The sequence below is a fragment of the Malania oleifera genome, chromosome 8, assembly GCF_029873635.1.
Source record: "Malania oleifera isolate guangnan ecotype guangnan chromosome 8, ASM2987363v1, whole genome shotgun sequence".
Taxonomy (NCBI): domain Eukaryota; kingdom Viridiplantae; phylum Streptophyta; class Magnoliopsida; order Santalales; family Ximeniaceae; genus Malania; species Malania oleifera.
In genome coordinates, this window is record NC_080424.1 from 13,329,119 (window position 1) to 13,346,408 (window position 17,290).

The window sequence follows — 17,290 nt, forward strand, 5'->3', positions numbered from 1 at the left end:
TCTCCATAAATTTGAATTATTGGCATGTCTTCCTTCTTAGTTTTGATAAATAAGGTGCTATCAACTTTTCCGCTAGAAAACCCCTTTTCTAGTAAGAATCCACTTAGTCTTTCATACTAAGCACTAGGGGCTTGTTTTAAACCATATAAAGCCTTAGTTAACTTAAACACATAATCAGGATTTTGAATGTTCTCAAAGCCCGGTGGTTGTGCTACATATACCTCGTCATTTATAAAACCATTTAAAAAAACACTCTTTACATCCATTTGATACAATTTGAATTCCTTATGAGATGTATAAGCTAAAAGTATTCTTATTGCTTCCATTCTAGCTATGGGAGCAAATGTGTCATTATAGTCTATTCCTTCTTCTTGGTTGTATCCTTGAGCTACAAGTCTATCTTTATTTGTTACCACAATTCCATTTTCATCCTTAATATTTCTAAATACCCACTTAGTTCCAATGATTGAATGGTTATCCGGTTTGAGAACTAATTTCCATACTTTATTTCTTTTGAATTGATTTAATTCTTCTTGCATGACTATTATCCATGAGTCATCACTTAAAGCTTCTTCAACATTCTTAGGTTCATCTTGGGATAAGAAAGCATAATGATTACATAAATATTTCAAAGAAGATCTTGTAGTTACACCTCGTGATGGTTCTCCTATGATTTGATCTTTAAGATGATTTCTTACATATTTCTATTCTTTGGGTATTTCAGAATTTTTTGTAGCATCATTATTTGAATTTGATTCATTTTTCTCTTTTTTGCTTCTATAATTTCCAAGTCTTTTGGTTTTTGAGTAGTTTGAACTTTTTCAACATTTATTATTTTATTAAATGGATTTTCTTCATCAAATGTTACATGAATTGATTCCATAATTCTGAGAGTTCTTTTATTATAGATTCTAAAGGCTTTGCTCTTTAATGCATACCCTAAGAATATACCTTCATCGGCTTTTGCATCAAATTTACCTAAATCATCTTTATCATTTAATATAAAACATTTGCATCCAAAAACATGAAAGTAAGAAATGTTAGGCCTTCTACATTTCCAAAGTTCATAGGGAGTTTTATTTAAATTTGATCTTATTGATACTCTATTTATCACATAGTATGCGGTATTTACCGCTTCAACCCAAAAGTATTTTGGTAGCTTATGTTCATTAAGTATTGTTCTTGCCATTTCTTGAAGAGTTCTATTCTTTCTTTTAACAACTCCATTTTGGTGTAGAGTTTTAGGTGCTGAAAAATTATGATTGATTCTATATTCATTACAAAATTTTTCAACTTCTTTGTTGTTAAATTCTCTTCCTTGATCACTCCTTATATTTGAAACATTATATCCTTTTTCATTTTGAAGTTTCTTGCACAAATTTATTAAACATGTTACAAGTTTCATCCTTGGAAGCTAAAAATAGTACCCAAGTAAACCTGGAGTAGTTGTCAATTATGACAAAGACATATTGCTTACCTCCTATGCTTTGGGTTCTAGTAGGACCTAACAAATCTAAATGAATTAGTTCTAAGGGTCTACTAGTAGAGATATGTTTCTTCTTTTTAAAGCTTGTTTTAATTTGCTTCCCAAGTTGGCAAGCATCACAAATTTTATATTTTATGAATTTTGTTCTTGGTAAACCTTTGACTAACTTCATTCTAGATAAGTTTGATAATAGACCCATGCTTGCATGTCCTAGTCTTCTATGCCAAAGCCAATTGACTTCATTCATGACAGTCGAGCATGCTACATTTTGAGAGATTAGATTTTCAAGGTTTATACAATATACAGTATTGACTCTATATGCTGTAAATAAAATTTCATGTTTTCTTGGATTTTGAGCTATGCACTTATCTTGCTTAAAGACTATGTCAAAACCTTTATCACTAAGTTGACTTATGCTTAAAAGATTATGCTTTAATCCATCCACTAACAAAACATCATCAATTGTAAGTGAGGACTCTTTACCTATTTTACCAATTCCGACAATTTTATCTTTAGCGTTGTCATCGAAGGTTACATACCCTCCATCTTTTTGAATTAGGGTGGTGAACTTTGTTCTATCCCTAGTCATATGTCTTGAATATCCGTTGTTGAAGTACCATTTTTCCTTTGATGGAGTGGTCCTAAAGCATACCTACAAGGAAGGATTCATAGTGTTACTTTTGGAACCAAAACCTTCTTAATTCTTTTTAAGTCATATCTATTTTTAGCGTTCACTTTTCATTCATTCTTGATTTTGACATACTTCTTTTTAAGTGGACAATTAAACTTTGTGTGTCCCTTATTCCTACACAAGTAACAAGTAGTGTTTTCATGAATATTTGTAGAAGATGTACTAGCATATTTTGCTTCTTTTACAAAATGTCCCATAAATAAGTTTCTCTTTTTTTTATTCTCTTTTCCATTGTAACCAATTCCTTCTTTATTACTAATCATCCTTTGTTGTCCAACCATTTTTTCAAAGTTCTCTTTTCCTATAGTAAAGTTGTAAATGATTTTATCTTTATCTTCAATTTTACTTTTAAGATTACTAATTTCTAAGCCTTTCTTGCTTTCACCATTTACTTGTAGTTTTACCAACTCTTGAGACATGTTGTTAATTTTCTTCATTAGGTCATCAATATGAGATTCCTTTTCTTTTTCAGCTGTTTTAGAGGATTCTAGCTGATTTTTAAGATTTTCATTTTGTTCTTTCAAGGCTATATTCCTTTTATTTACTTTAATGAACCTATTGTGTAAGGCGAATAATTCAGCCTGAATTTCTTTGTATGAAGGCATACTATCACATGAATCATTACAAAACTCTCCACTAGATTCTTCCGATGAACTATAGTAAGAGTTTATCTCAGCATTGTGCGCCATGAAGCACATGTTGACAACTTCTTGTTCACTTGATTCATTCTCCGATTCATTAGAGCTTGTATCATCCCATGTAGCTTTCATTGCCTTCTTTTTCTTCATCTTGTCTTTCTTCAGCTACGGGCAATCAGGTTTAATGTGTCTGACCTTTTTTGCAGTTATAACACGTAGGTGGTTCATTCTTAGTTTCCTTTGTGTTTGTTTCTCCTTTATTAGTTTTTGTTCCTTTAAACTTCCGAGGGAATCTCCTATTCTTTCTAAAAAATTTTCCAAGTCTTTTAGTAATGAAGGCTAGTTCTTCATCATCTAATTCATTATCTTCGTCTTCATCACTAGAACTTTCTTTGGTAGCCTTGAGGGCTATTGATTTCTTATTTTTATTACTGTTCTCTAAATTTCTTTCGTTTATTGCCATCTCATATGTGAGAAGGGATCTGATTAACTCATCAAGGGAGGTATTTTTCATGTGTCTTCCTTCTGTGATTGTTGTGGCCTTAGGTTCCCATATCAGAGGAAGTCCTCTAAGGATTTTTCGAATCATTTCATATGTTGAGTAATTTTTCCCTAAAGCATTTAAGAAGTTTATTATGTGAGTAAACCTAGTATACATGTTAGTGATAGTTTCGTCTGGATTCATCTTAAAAGCCTCATACTCGCTTGTGAGCTTGTTTATTCTACTATTTCTAACATCTATCATTCCTTCATGGGTTACCTCTAGCTTGTCCCAAATTTCTTTAGCTAACCTACATGCCGTGACCCTATTAAATTCATTTACGTCTTAATGCACAATACAATGCATTCATGGCACTTGAATTAACTTATAGCAGCTTAAAATCATTATCGGTCATGTCTTTTTCTTCTTTGGGTACTTCTTTACCATCAACTAATTTAGTGGGAATGTCGTCACCATGTGTGACAACCTTTCATGCCTTCCAATCTCTAGTTTGTAGATAGATTCTCATTCTTTGTTTCCAAAACGTATAATTTACACCACAGAAAATAGGAGGTCTAGTTGAGGATTGTCCCTCACCAAAAGGGTATACACCTAGGTGTGGCATAGAGATCTTTATATAGCTTCTAGTTAAGATTTGCTATAATCCCGCTCTGATGCCAATTGAAAAGGAAGGTGTATTCTCAAGAGGGGGGTGAATTGGGATTTTTAAAATTTTTTTGATTGATTCTTTCTTAACTTATTTTAAGTTCAGCAACTACTTAAGTAAAGTTGTTTTTCAATTACAAGTTCAGCAGAAAATTAACTTTGTAAAACCTTTATGAATGTATATACCAAGTTGAATATCTTGTTCAACACCTCAACACAATCCAATCAACACAATCACAACACAATCCACAATAAATAAAGAATTTAGTAATGCTGTCAAAGTTTCAGCACTTTTGTAACTCGAAGTGGAGTTTAAGAATATATGTTTGCAGATAAGAAGCTCTGTATTTGTGTACCTGTTTTCTCAATATGAAACACAATTCAAACTTTCAACACTCTTCCAAAAACTCAAGATTTTAAATAAACTTTCAGTTAAGAAGTCTTGGGTGTTAACAAATCAACGTACTCCCTTACGATTTCCGCAATTTGTATTGATCAATCAACGTACTTCCTTTCGGTTTTTGCAATCTCAAAATCAAATTAATCCTTAGTTTATTTAATTTCCAATCCACGTAGTTATTAAGAATAAAAAATTAAAATCCAACCATGCAGTTTATATAAAAGGAAAATTAAATGAGAGTAAGGAAGAGAGTGAGACGAGAGTTTTTATGAGATTCGGCTATACCCGCCTACGTCCTCGCCTTAGGCTAAACCACCCAAGGATTCTACTATAACCACTCCTTTACGGGTTGGAGCAACCTTACAATCTCTCTTTCAATAGGCTAGAGTTCGCCTCTCCAAATGATACCCCACGCTTGGTCCAACAACGATTCAAGAACTGAACCGTTTACAAAACAAGAACAAGTTTTGGTGTTCAAAGACACTCTCAACAAGAGCTAATTAGTACAACAATTAAGCACTAGAATATACTTCAATTCAAAACAATAATTGAAAGATATTGAAGCCTTTAGAAGTATATCACCGTGAGCTTTCTTTCTAGATTGAAAGAATTCAAAGTAGGCTCAGAATTTTGTAAAAGATTCCCAGCAAACCTCAGTAGAGAAATTCAGAAAGTGATTGCACAAGAAAGCTTTTGAGAGTATTGAGAGTTTTGAGAGCAAGAAAGCTTGATTGCTGTAATTGCTTGGTGTGTTTGAATCCTAAGCCTTGAGAGGTATTTATAGATGTTTAATCAAGAGTATTTCGTGCTCCCTAAGTGACTTGGAGTATTTCCCAAGTTTTTATAACATTTAGAATTCAAAAAATCAAATTTGGAAACTTCTCGTTATGTTTAAAATTTAAAATCTTGAAGAGTGAGTCGACTGGAAAGTATGAGTTAGTCGCCTGAATTCATATAAAACACTGAGATTTTCAAAGACAGAACGAGTCAGTCGACTGGGAACACACGAGTTAGTCGCCTGGGTCCTCTCGGGTTGTTTCAAAATTAGTTTAAATATTTGTCAATCGTCTGGGAAAACCTTGTCAGTAGCCTGGAAAGACCAAACAATTGATTTTTCAATTTTGTTTCCAATTTCTTTTTGCTCTTTTGCTTTCTCCAAAATAATTTAAGACGTCTGAAAAGCATTTTCCGGGGTTTTTCAAAACATGGTCTCTAAGTCAATGAAATTCCTAATTAGCTTTAAATCCAATCAAATTATCATTTGAATGAAGTACTTACATAGAGACTCTCTTAAGACTTTAAAACACATTCTAAGCTTGGAGTCTTCATGCTTGTCTTTTGTTTAGTCCATCTTGTCTTTGAGCTTCAAATTCTCTAAGCTTTTAGCAAGTCCTCTTTGATATGCATGCTCTCATGATCTTCAAGCTTTCATATATTTTTCATGGAGTCTTGCGATGAGCTTTGTATTCACTTGAACTTGAGCTTTAATGACTTGATTCCTGAAGTTTCATCACTTGCAACAAAACATGTTAAATGACTTTAATATTTGTTATCATCAAAACAAGATTAGTAAGCCATGTTAGGCCAACAAGAGCAATAGGTTCCCATGCTGAATTGGGTGTCTGGGAAGGAAGGAGGTGATGGATGCAGCCTTTCCTCTGGTCCTCTGCATTTAGGGAGGCTGTTTTCCTGTTTCCATGATTTGGACCCGTGATCTCCAATTATGGTATAGCGCCCTAACCATTAGGCCAGGGTTTGCCCTCAAACTTGAATTTTAGAAAGAATGTTGTGGTGGAGAAAATATGATTATAATAGTTTTGAGTGGGATGGCTTTAATATGTATGGGCTTGTAAGTGCTGTAGTTTTACATATAAGGTCTTGCATCAAGATAAAGACACTGTTCATTCTGCAACATTACAAAAGAAATTCTGGTTTCTAGCAATACGCCCAGATCAGGTTGTTTTCAGCTTGGTTTGGGTAACATGTTCTGAGATCTGCATGCAGCATGGCTATAATTTGTTGGATATGGTATTCAAATGTTACCCATGTCCTAAATGGGTGACACATCATGAGGTCTGGTTATTTATGATGGTTCAGTTATCTAGTTTTCCTTTTCAGAAACAACTCTACGTGCCTTGATTTTGTTTGTCACTAAAATAAAATCTAGGTGTTAAAAGCTGGATGTACATTGTTGGCCAACAACATAACAAACAGCTCAAGCTTTTAGGAAAAGTTGTCGTCTAACATGATACAAGCTATGATTACTAAGAGGTCCAAGGTTCTAGTCTTGCCTGCATTTGTTGCATGTGCAGGTAATTGTTAAAGCTTGATATACATTGTTGGTCCACAACCTAACAGCCTAAGCTTCAGCTGAAGTTATAATCTAGCACTAAGTATTGGATTTTGTAGAGGATCATGCTTTGTTGTTTTCCATCTAGGAATGAATTATTTTAGGTCATCATTCTTGATGCTGTTCTTTTATAAAATGCTCAAAATCATGCTTTCCACAAACAGTAAATTTAAGCTCAAAAACTTATCAGGCAGAAAAGGCAGAATCAGAAGTTCGTACCAAGGAAGGGGCATCCTACGAGTCTAAACCTCTAGGCCAGAAATGGGCCCACCCCATAACAGTACCTGAGACTGGCTGTGTCCTCGTTGCCACAGAAAAGCTTGATGGTGTTCGCACTTTTGAGAGAACCGTTATTCTCCTCCTCCGATCTGGAACTAGGCATCCACATGAGGGGCCATTTGGGGTTGTCATTAACCGCCCACTTCCAAAAAAGATTAAACACATGAAGCCCTCTAATCTTGATCTAGCTACCACTTTTGCTGATTGCTCTTTGCATTTTGGTGGCCCCCTTGAGGCAAGCATGTTTTTGTTAAAAGCAGGTGACAAATCAAAAAAGCTCCCTGGCTTTGAAGAGGTGATCCCTGGCCTCTGCTTTGGTGCACGAAACAGTTTGGATGAAGCTGCTGGACTGGTGAGGAATGGGGTACTTAAGCCTCAGGACTTCAGGTTCTTTGTTGGATATGCAGGCTGGCAGTTGGATCAATTGAGAGAGGAGATTGAGTCAGATTACTGGTATGTCGCAGCTTGTAGCTCAAATTTGATTTATGGGGCTTCGGAGTCATCGGAAAGTCAGTGGGAGGAGATTTTGCAGCTAATGGGAGGTCGCTACTCAGAGCTGAGCCGGAAGCCCAAGCAAGATACACAGTAATTTCTCAGTGAGTAGGAGCTCATAGCTTAAAGAGGCAATTGCTGTATATCTGCTGCAAAATGTACAGGATGTTTAAGGGGACTACTTTTTTTTTTGGTTAATTAGTTTTCCTTTTTTCAAAAACTTATTATTTTGTATGTAATAAGAACTTGAGGTTATTTATTTGAATAATAGTTGAAGAATTTCAATTCCGCCAATAATTGAAATCGGGTATCGGCTATTCTGTTCATCCTGAAGTGTCTGCATGCCAAAAATGTGCTTCAGGCAATCATCACCAGCCACCAGCAGAAAACTCTTTGGAACATCTTGATGAAATGTTACCATGGTTATCCAAATGCCCTGGATGCTGTTCCATGTTCTACCCTTCCTACAATATTTAGACTCATGTTTGATGCTTGGCTATAATATATATAAAAACTGGAAACAATTTGGAAAAGGAAGTAGAGTGGAGGAATTTTGATTTTTATGTTTGGTTGTCATGAAAAGTGAAAGAAAATGAAAATATTCTATATCACTGAATAAAAATTTAATTGTATATATCATTAAAAATTTATTTTTAAATTTTTTTTAATTATATTAGAATAAATTTTTATTTTTAGTAGCATTTGATATTTAGAAAAAACATAACAGGATTTAAGTTTATTATTATTATTATTATTATTATTATTATTATTATTATTATTTACCCCAAAAGCCTTGACCTAAACAGGCCCTTGGACTCTAATATTGTGTTTGGAATCATTAATTTCAAGATTTATTTATCTAGATTTGGTTCAAATTTTACTTTACTTTTTTGTTTAATATCCTCCAAATTTATATTTAAAACTCAAATTTGAAGCTTCAAAAGACATAAAACAGATAGTTGTGTTTTGCAGTCTCAACATTGTACTTTTCAATAATAAGATCAAATAAACGATTTAATCAACCGTATAATCACAATAGTAAAAAAAAAAAAATATTTTAAAAAATGATCAATCAACCATAATCCACAGTAGTAACAATAAACATACCTTATCATCTCTAATAAAAAGATCAAATAAAAGAATTTAGTCAAAAATCTTCTAAACAATCTTTTTACAGAAGCATTTGTGTTTAATTACAAGTCCTAGTTTTCAGCACAAGGGAATGGAAGCATACAATTTAGTAGGCAATTAACTCCTCGAGGTAAAGATCAGTTAACTTCTTTGCATATATATATAGGCGATGCTACTCTTTTTCATTTTTTACTTGATTAATTTCCTTTCTCTAATTGCAATTGGGCTGATTCAAGTAAATGGTTCGGTGTACAACTTACTAGAAGTTATAGGCCGTTGAATCTTGGATAATAGTCATCAAGTACCTATTGTGGCGAAGTGGTAGTGAATTCAATTTTAGAATAACGGATTATTGTATTTTAGCCTACAAACTCTACTACTATAATTACGGACTACTCTAATACGGTTTTTAAGTAATTTTTTTTTAATTCTCGACAATCAAATTTGAATTCCATGATTGTTGAATTGAAATGTGAAATGGTTATAGTGATACTTTTTGTACCCTAGCAAAAATGCACAAAAATAACTTTTTGATGATGATATAGAGGTTTGTGAAGGGGATCATTATGGCAGACCTCATGTAAGAGGTTTTGAGATTGTCCTATCACACAAGGGATAACCTGTAGAATAGGGATGATACAACAAAAGTCTTAGAATTCAATGAAAATCATAAGAAAGAATAGAGAAGGGAGGTGATCAAATACATATTAGAGAAAGAGAAGGAAGAATACACATGTTTATACACTTATCAGGTCAATCCTAGGCCAATTACATGCTTACTAATCATAAATTCAAAAAATTAATTATAATCACAAAAAATGTAAAATATTAATTTGGGAATTTTCCAAAAACTAAAGAACCTAATAATTACAGTTGACTTCTTTTCTCTATTTTCCTCTGGATAGCCCTTTATAATTAGTTAGACAGTTGGACAATAAGAGATTTGTCCTCCTAATTTTCTATGTGCCACGTGATCAAAGATTGAGAACTTGTTACATATTCCAAGGAGGTATACAAAAATTGTACAAAAAATTTCCCCCTATGATTATTCCATTTGGTTTCATTTAATGATTTTAAATGAGTAATTGTTATACCCTATGATTGTGGAGTATGAATTACCTTCACTATCTTCCTAGGTCAATCATCTCCTCATCGGTCAAATTAATCTTAAATGACGCCCCACATTTTGACTAATCAAGGGTGGATGATAAAAGTTGATCACCATATATTAGATTTAGGCCAGGTGAAGGTATGATTCCCACCTGACTAAAAAACGCTTTCTTCTTTGAATGCGACCACATCCACATTAGATTTTTCTTTAACTATCTAAGCGTCAATATTAGAATTTGAGCCTATATTGTTTGGCGTTAATAAGATCCGTACGATCTTTGAGATAATCTTCTTCATATGTAGGCTTCAAATCCTTGGCTTATGATAGCTTCTTGAATTCTTCAAATTCGGTAGGGTTATAATCCTCACAAACAGAGCAAAGCATGACCTTTTCTAAAGAAATGATGAATGCATATAAAAAATTGGATGAAATGGTTTTTGAATGTTGCAAAATTCTTTCCTATCCTAAAGGTACACCTTTTATGCCCAACTGTTGTCTTTAGATGAGTGAGATTTTGGTTTTCAAACCCACTAAAAATTTATCATCCCTTTGGTCATTGCCTTTTCCCAACTATTCTCTTCTTCCCCCAGCCCCAGCCACTGAACCAGATATTATTGTTGTTGACGACCTTCTGCATTGATGACTCTATTTGCAATGATCTCCTGGACATCTTTGTTTATAGGCTGCCTTCTGGAAATTGTTGATCTCCTTATCTTTTGTCGGTGCGGATCTGCTTCATCTGTGTGGAATGGCTTTAAATTGCTTACGTGGAACACGAGATGGACTGGACGTCTATGGCTTTTCATCCACTCGGGTTGTTCAAGCCGATAATATGCATGTCCCACCTTCTCGATCACTCTGATTGGACCTTCATAATAGCGTAAAAGCCTTTTATCCTTGTCGCGAAGAAATCGAAATGTCTCTGGCGGCACTTTTACAAGAACCAGATCTCCAGTTTCAAATTGTTGTGGTCGTCTCCCTTTGTCAGCCCATTTCTTCATGCCCTTCGATGCTTTTTCTAATTGAGCTCAGGTGACTTCGATGTTTTGTAACCAATTTTTCGTGAATTGGTATGCTTTCGGGCAATTTCCTTTGTATGGACCATCCAGAGTGTGCGGGAGAGTCGATTGTTGACCCGTCACAATATCAAAAGGGCTTTTATTAGTCGCAGAAGATTTCATAGAGTTAAAACAGAATTGTGTCGTGTCCAGGAAAGTAACCAAATTCTTCTGATTTGAGTTAACAAAATGTTGCAAGTATTCTTCCAGCATCCCATTAAAATGTTTGGTTTGACCATCTGTCTGTGGATGGTAGCTGGTGGACAGATTAAGGTTTGAACCCATCAATCGAAAGAGTTCACCCCAAAATTTCCCCGTGAATCTGAGATCCCTGTCACTGATTAGGCTTTCTGGAACACCCCAATATTTCACCACATGCTTGAAGAATAGCTGAGCTGTCTTCTCTGCTGAACATGGTTTCGAGACTGGTATGAAAGTTGCATACTTTGAGAACCGGTCAATCACCACCAAAATTGTGTCGTACTCCTCTACTTTTGGCAACGAGGAAATGAAGTCCAAAGAGGCACTCTCCCATGGCCTAGCAAGAACTAGCAATGGCTCCAATAAACCTGAGGTTTTCTTTCTTTCTACCTTGTCTTGTTGACAAATCAAGCAAGTTTTGGTATAACTCATCACATCCTTTTGCATATTCAGCCAATAGTACCTTTGTGTAATCAATGCATGTGTTCTTCACCATCTCGGATGACCAGCCCACAATGTATCATGACACTCTTTTAGTAAGGTTTTCCTCAAGTTTCTAGATTTGGGCACATAGACTCTCCCGCCTTTAGTCATTATCAGTCCATCTTCTACCCAGAATTGTTGTGTCTTCCCTTCTTCTATTTGTTTGCTCAGTGTCTGCGCTTACTGGTCTGTACTTAAATGTTCTCTGATAAGATTTTTCAAAGGTAACGCCACCCTACTAGTTGATAAATAACTGATGAGTTTCAATGCTGCCAATTCAGTTTTTCTACTTAAAGCATCGACCGCTTCATTCGTCTTCTTTGCTTTGTATTCAAATCAAAATTAAATTCAGCTAGCTTCTCCTGCCAACGGGCTTGTTTTGAAGTTAGTACAGGTTGTGACAAGAAGTGAGTAATTGCCACATTATCGATTTTTACCACAAATTTGGACCCCAAGAGATAGTGCCTCCACACCCGGAGACAGTGTACCACTGCAAGAAGCTCCTTTTCCTTTGCTGTATAGTTTCGTTCGGCATCTGTTAACTTTCTACTTTCAAAAGCAATTGGATGCCCTTCCTGCAAAAGAACTCCCCCTAATGCAAAGTCTAAGGCATCTGCTTGTACTTCAAACGACTTTGTCACATCAAGAAGGATTAGCATAGGATCTCCTACAATCTTTTCCTTTAATTCAACAAATGCTGATTGACACTCTTCTGACCACCCCCATGGTACCCCATTTCTCAGTAAATTTGTTAACGATATAACTCTTCTGGAGTAACCCTCTATAAACTTTCGATAATAGTTGGCTAGGCCCAAGAAAGATCACAGTTCTCTAATGGATGTAGGTGCTCGCCATTCATTGATGGTTTGTACTTTAGTTGAGTCCATTCGTATTTGGCCCTTTCAATGATATGCTCGAAGAATTTAATACGCTTTTGAGCGAAAGAACACTTCTCCCCTTTTACATATAACTAATTTTCTTAGAGTTTTTGAAAAACCTTCCAAAAGTGATCTTTATGTTCTTTTAAGGATGCGCTGAAAACCATTATGTCATCAAGGTAAACAACCACAAATTGATCAAGGTAGTCCCGAAAAACTTGATTCATTAAAGAACAAAAGGTAGCAGCGCATTAGCTACCACATTTGCTTTTCCTCGGTGGTAACTGATAGTACAATAAAAATATTTAATAAGTTCCAACCACCTTCTTTGCCTCATGTTCAATTCCTTCTGAGTGAAAAAGTACTTTAAACTCTTATGGTCGGAGAAGATTTCACATCATTCAGCATACAGATAATGCCTCCAAATCTTCAATGCATGTACTACTACAGTCAATTCAAGATCATGTGTAGGGTAGTTCTTTTCATATTCTTTCAATTTCCTAGAAGCATACGCTACCACCCTACCATACTGCATCAATACACAGCCAAGTCCCTTCAAGGACACATCACTGTAGATAACATAACCCTCACCCCCTGCCAGGATGATCAACATTGGTGTCGTGACAAACCTTTGCTTTAATTCTTGGAAATTTTGCTCACAACTGTCGTCCCATTCAAATCTAATGTTCTTCCTAGTCAGTCGCGTCAGAGGCCCCGATAACGTTGAGAATCCCTCAATGAAATGACGGTAATAACCAACCAGCCCCAAGAAACTCCTGATTTCCTAGACCTTCCTCGGTCTAGCCCAATTCACTACTGCATCAATTTTACTAGTATCCATAGAAATTCCATCCTCTAAGATAACGTGCCCCCAATATGCAACCTTCTTGAGCCAGAATTCATATTTTTTGAACTTGGCATACAACTTCTTCTCTCTAAGCATCTGTAAAACTTGTCTCAAATGCGCCTCATGCTCCCCATAGCTCCTCGAATAGACCAGTACATCATCAATAAAAACAACAACAAACTAGTCTAAATATTGGTGGAAGATCCTATTCATTAAATCCATAAATATTGCAGGATCATTCGTAAGACCAAAAGGCATAACAAGAAACTCATAATGGCCATACCTGGTCTGAAATGCTATCCTCGATACATCTCCTGCCCTTACCTTTAATTGATGATATCCTGACTTGAGACCAATCTTAGAATACATCTTTGTACCTTGGAGCTGGTTAAATAAATCATCTATATGGGGTAGAGGATACTTGTTCTTGATTGTCACCTTATTAATTTCCCTATAATCTATACACATCCTCATAGACCCGTCTTTCTTCTTCATAAATAGCACTGGAGCTGCTTCTCACAGGGATACACTGGGCCATATAAAACCCTTATCAAGCAAATCTTGCTACTGATTCTTTAATTTTGCTGACGCCATTTGATAAAGTGCTTTAGAGATCAACACTGTACCTGGAAGTAGATCAATAGGAAAATTTATCTTACAATCAGGTGGCAAGCTTGATAGCTTATCTGGGAAAACATCTGTAAATTCCTTTACTACTAGTGTACTAGTGAGCTCCAATTCATTCCTTGACATTTCCTTCACAAAGGCCACGAATCCTTGACAACCACTCAGGAGCAGTTTCCTCGCCTGAATAGCTGAAACTAACTGAGGTGGGGATTGCACTCACGATCTTATAAATCTAAATCCTGGTCTTCCCAGAGGTTTGAAAATCACTTCTCTTGAATGGCAATCTATACTAGCAAAGTTAGCCACTAGCCAATCCATGTCGAATATTACATCAAACCCATGCATGTCCAGCACTATCAAATCAGTTGACAGAATCTTCCCCTGAATATCAACTGGACGGCCCCGGAGCACCTTACTACACCTCACTGTTGACTCGGTTAGTGTAGTTACTAACAGTTCGGTGTCTAATAACTGTGTTTCTGCCCCACTTAATTTAATATACCCCATAGACACGAATGAGTGTGTGGCTCCTGAATCAAATAGTACAATAACTTTAAATGAAAGCATACTAACCATACTTGTCACCACATTGCCGGCCGTCTCAGCATCGCCAGACGTCAAAGCAAAAACTCTAGATGGAACCATATTTCTCTACTGGCCTCCATGTGGCGCCTAATAGCCTCTTCGAATAGGTCTAGGAGTGGGAGCAGCTCCAATTTGAGCCTGATAGTCCCTCATCATATGCCCTGGATCCCCACATCGGTAACAAATATCTCGCCCGACACGACACTAGCCCAGATGTCTCTTTCCACAAGTCGGGTTAGCTGGAAAAGGTTGCATACCTTGAAAACCACGATTCCCTAACTCCTGCCCCTGATCCCTGTAATAGTCACCTCTCTTCCACAAACCACGATGGAACCCCTGCTGAGAACCAGAAGGCATGAATCTCTTCCTCTATCTTTGCTCCTCAGCCTCTAACCACTCTCCAGCTTCTGCCATAGTTGCCCTATCTACCAGTTCGGAAAAATCTTGCAATTTTAGTATCAAAACTTGCTTATATAATTCTCTCCTTAGACCTCTTCCAAACTGCCTTACCTTCTTCGTCTCATGTGGAATAATGTACGGGGTGAAGCGAGACAACTCAATGAGCCTCGCAGCATACTGCTACACTGTTTGCGGTCTCTGCTTCAGATTCAGGAACTCCTTTATCTTAGCTTCCCTAAATGAGACTGGAAAATATTTATCAAAAAATATCTCCTTAAATCTCTCCCATGTCATCTCTATAGGCACTGCCCTCTACTTCTCTAGGAGTTTCACTGTCGTCCACCATCTCTCGGCCTCTCTAATTAGTTTATATGTAGCGAATAGCACCCTCTGCTCCTTAGTACACTGCAGCACTGCAAACACTTTTTCAATCTCCTGCACCTAGTTTTTAGCGACTACAAGATTAGTTTCTCCTAAGAAAGCCGAAGGATTCATCTTAATAAACTTCTCAATCGAATTGTCGTGGCTTGTAGATGGACCACCCTGCTCTCTGGAGTTCCTAGCAATTTCAGCCATGACTTACTAAGCCACACTGCGCAATACCACATCTGAATCGCCACTAACAGCGCTCAAGGCCCTAGCACCCTCATTACCACTAGCATGGGCGCTACTACCACTAGGGTTCATCTTGAAAAGACAATAAACTTAGCTTAGGACCCTATTACCATAACATATCATCTAACTAATATATCATATCCTTAATTGATTCATCATCCCCGATTCAGTCCTGCAACCTAGGTACCAAATTCGAAAATAGTTTACCATGACTTTCCTGAAATCGTCACCCCAGGAAAGACACACAAATCATCACGAAAGTCCTACATCTAGACTACAAACCAAACCTCAAATTCCCTTATCGTATACTATGGTATTGTTACCGCTGCATTCTAGAGTTTACAGAACCTAACATCCTAGGCTCTGATACCAAACTGTAATGACCTGCTTAATTTACTACATAATCAACCATATTAAATATCATTAACTTAAAACATAACAAAGTCAACCCGAACCCATGGGTGACAGGGACACACCTATTATACACAGTGAAAATCTAAGCAGCAGTAAGCATAAATTCCATTCATCCAACCATAGAATACCATATACTAGAGTTACCTATATTTCATCATATACTGTATAAATATACAAGTCTCAAAATCACAAAAAGATAAAACTAGGATTTTACATCGAACCCATTGACCCTAGTTCAAAAGACTCACCCTCCTAGCAGGGTAGTAAAAACTGCCTTAACGGCGGGCTCATTCTACCTATCTTTCTGGGTTCCCTGAAATGGTTTAAGTTAGGGTGAGATACCTCTCAGTAAGGGAAATAAACTAAATACATTTGAGCGGCAACATGAATATTTGCATGCTATAGGATTTTACATCGAACCCACTGACCCTAGTTCAAAAGACTCACCCTCCTAGCAGGGTACTAAAAATTGCCTTAATGGAGGGCTCCGTCCGCCTGTCTTTCTAGGTTCTCTGAAATGGTTTAAGCTAGGGTGAGACACCTCTCAGTAAGGGAAATAAACTAAATACAATTGTACGGAAACATGAATATTTGCATGCTATAGTAAGTATACGATACATGTCACATGCTTGAAAACATTGATAATATCATAACTGAGTAAACATACAATTTCATAGTGTTACTAAAGCATACTATATTTCATTGTTCGTAAAATTATTTGATATAACTAGTAATTCTGAAATTTACCCAGGATGAATAGCTAATTGATGTCATGTATTACCCCCTATGACGGGTTGTGCAGCCCGAAGGCGGAACCCGACAATGACTGGCCAGCCACTCCCGAGTAAAAAATGTTTGTAAGTATGATGGGCTTGTCACACCCTGGTTCGGACTACCAAGTGGATGTCTACAACTCTACACTGAAAGCCACATTGACTATCCATCTCCCACCCCCTCTACTAGCAGGGGCAGTTAACACAAGTCTAAACTGAACTGAATTGTATAGCTATGGTACTGTGCTCCTAATAACTTATCTGAACTATCATCCGGGTTCTGATAACATATAGTATAGGATAATATACTATTTTAGCATAAATAGATTGATAACATTTTTCTGAATTCTGTAATATTATAAATAGTCACGGCCTTGCACCGAATACATTCATAACTACGGCCTTGCATCGAAAACATGCATAACTACGACCTTGCGCCGGCTATCAATCATGGTCTTGCACCAAAAATTTCATACATACTAATCTGAATAAATGTACTTTTTATCATGTATTCTGAAATCATAGTTTACTGTGTTATCATGCTATTCCTGAAAATAACTGAAACATGCTTTTTTATGTAAAATTGACTTAACATAATACAAAATGTGTAAAATAATATTCATACCACACAGACTGAATAAAATCATGAATTGTGTTCTGAAATCACATTTCTTGACATTTTATA

General features: G+C 36.2%; 1 protein-coding gene across 1 annotated transcript in view; it reads left to right on the forward strand.

Moving 5' to 3' along the window:
- Positions 1 to 7,777, forward strand: part of LOC131162284 (uncharacterized) — a 33,669-nt gene extending 25,892 nt beyond the window's left edge. Inside the window, exon 3 of the mRNA XM_058118593.1 lies at positions 6,903 to 7,777. Within this exon, the coding sequence (XP_057974576.1) occupies positions 6,903 to 7,580 (678 nt within the window). The 3' untranslated portion in view covers positions 7,581 to 7,777. The remainder of the gene's footprint in view (positions 1 to 6,902) is intronic.
- Positions 7,778 to 17,290: the final 9,513 nt, after the last annotated feature.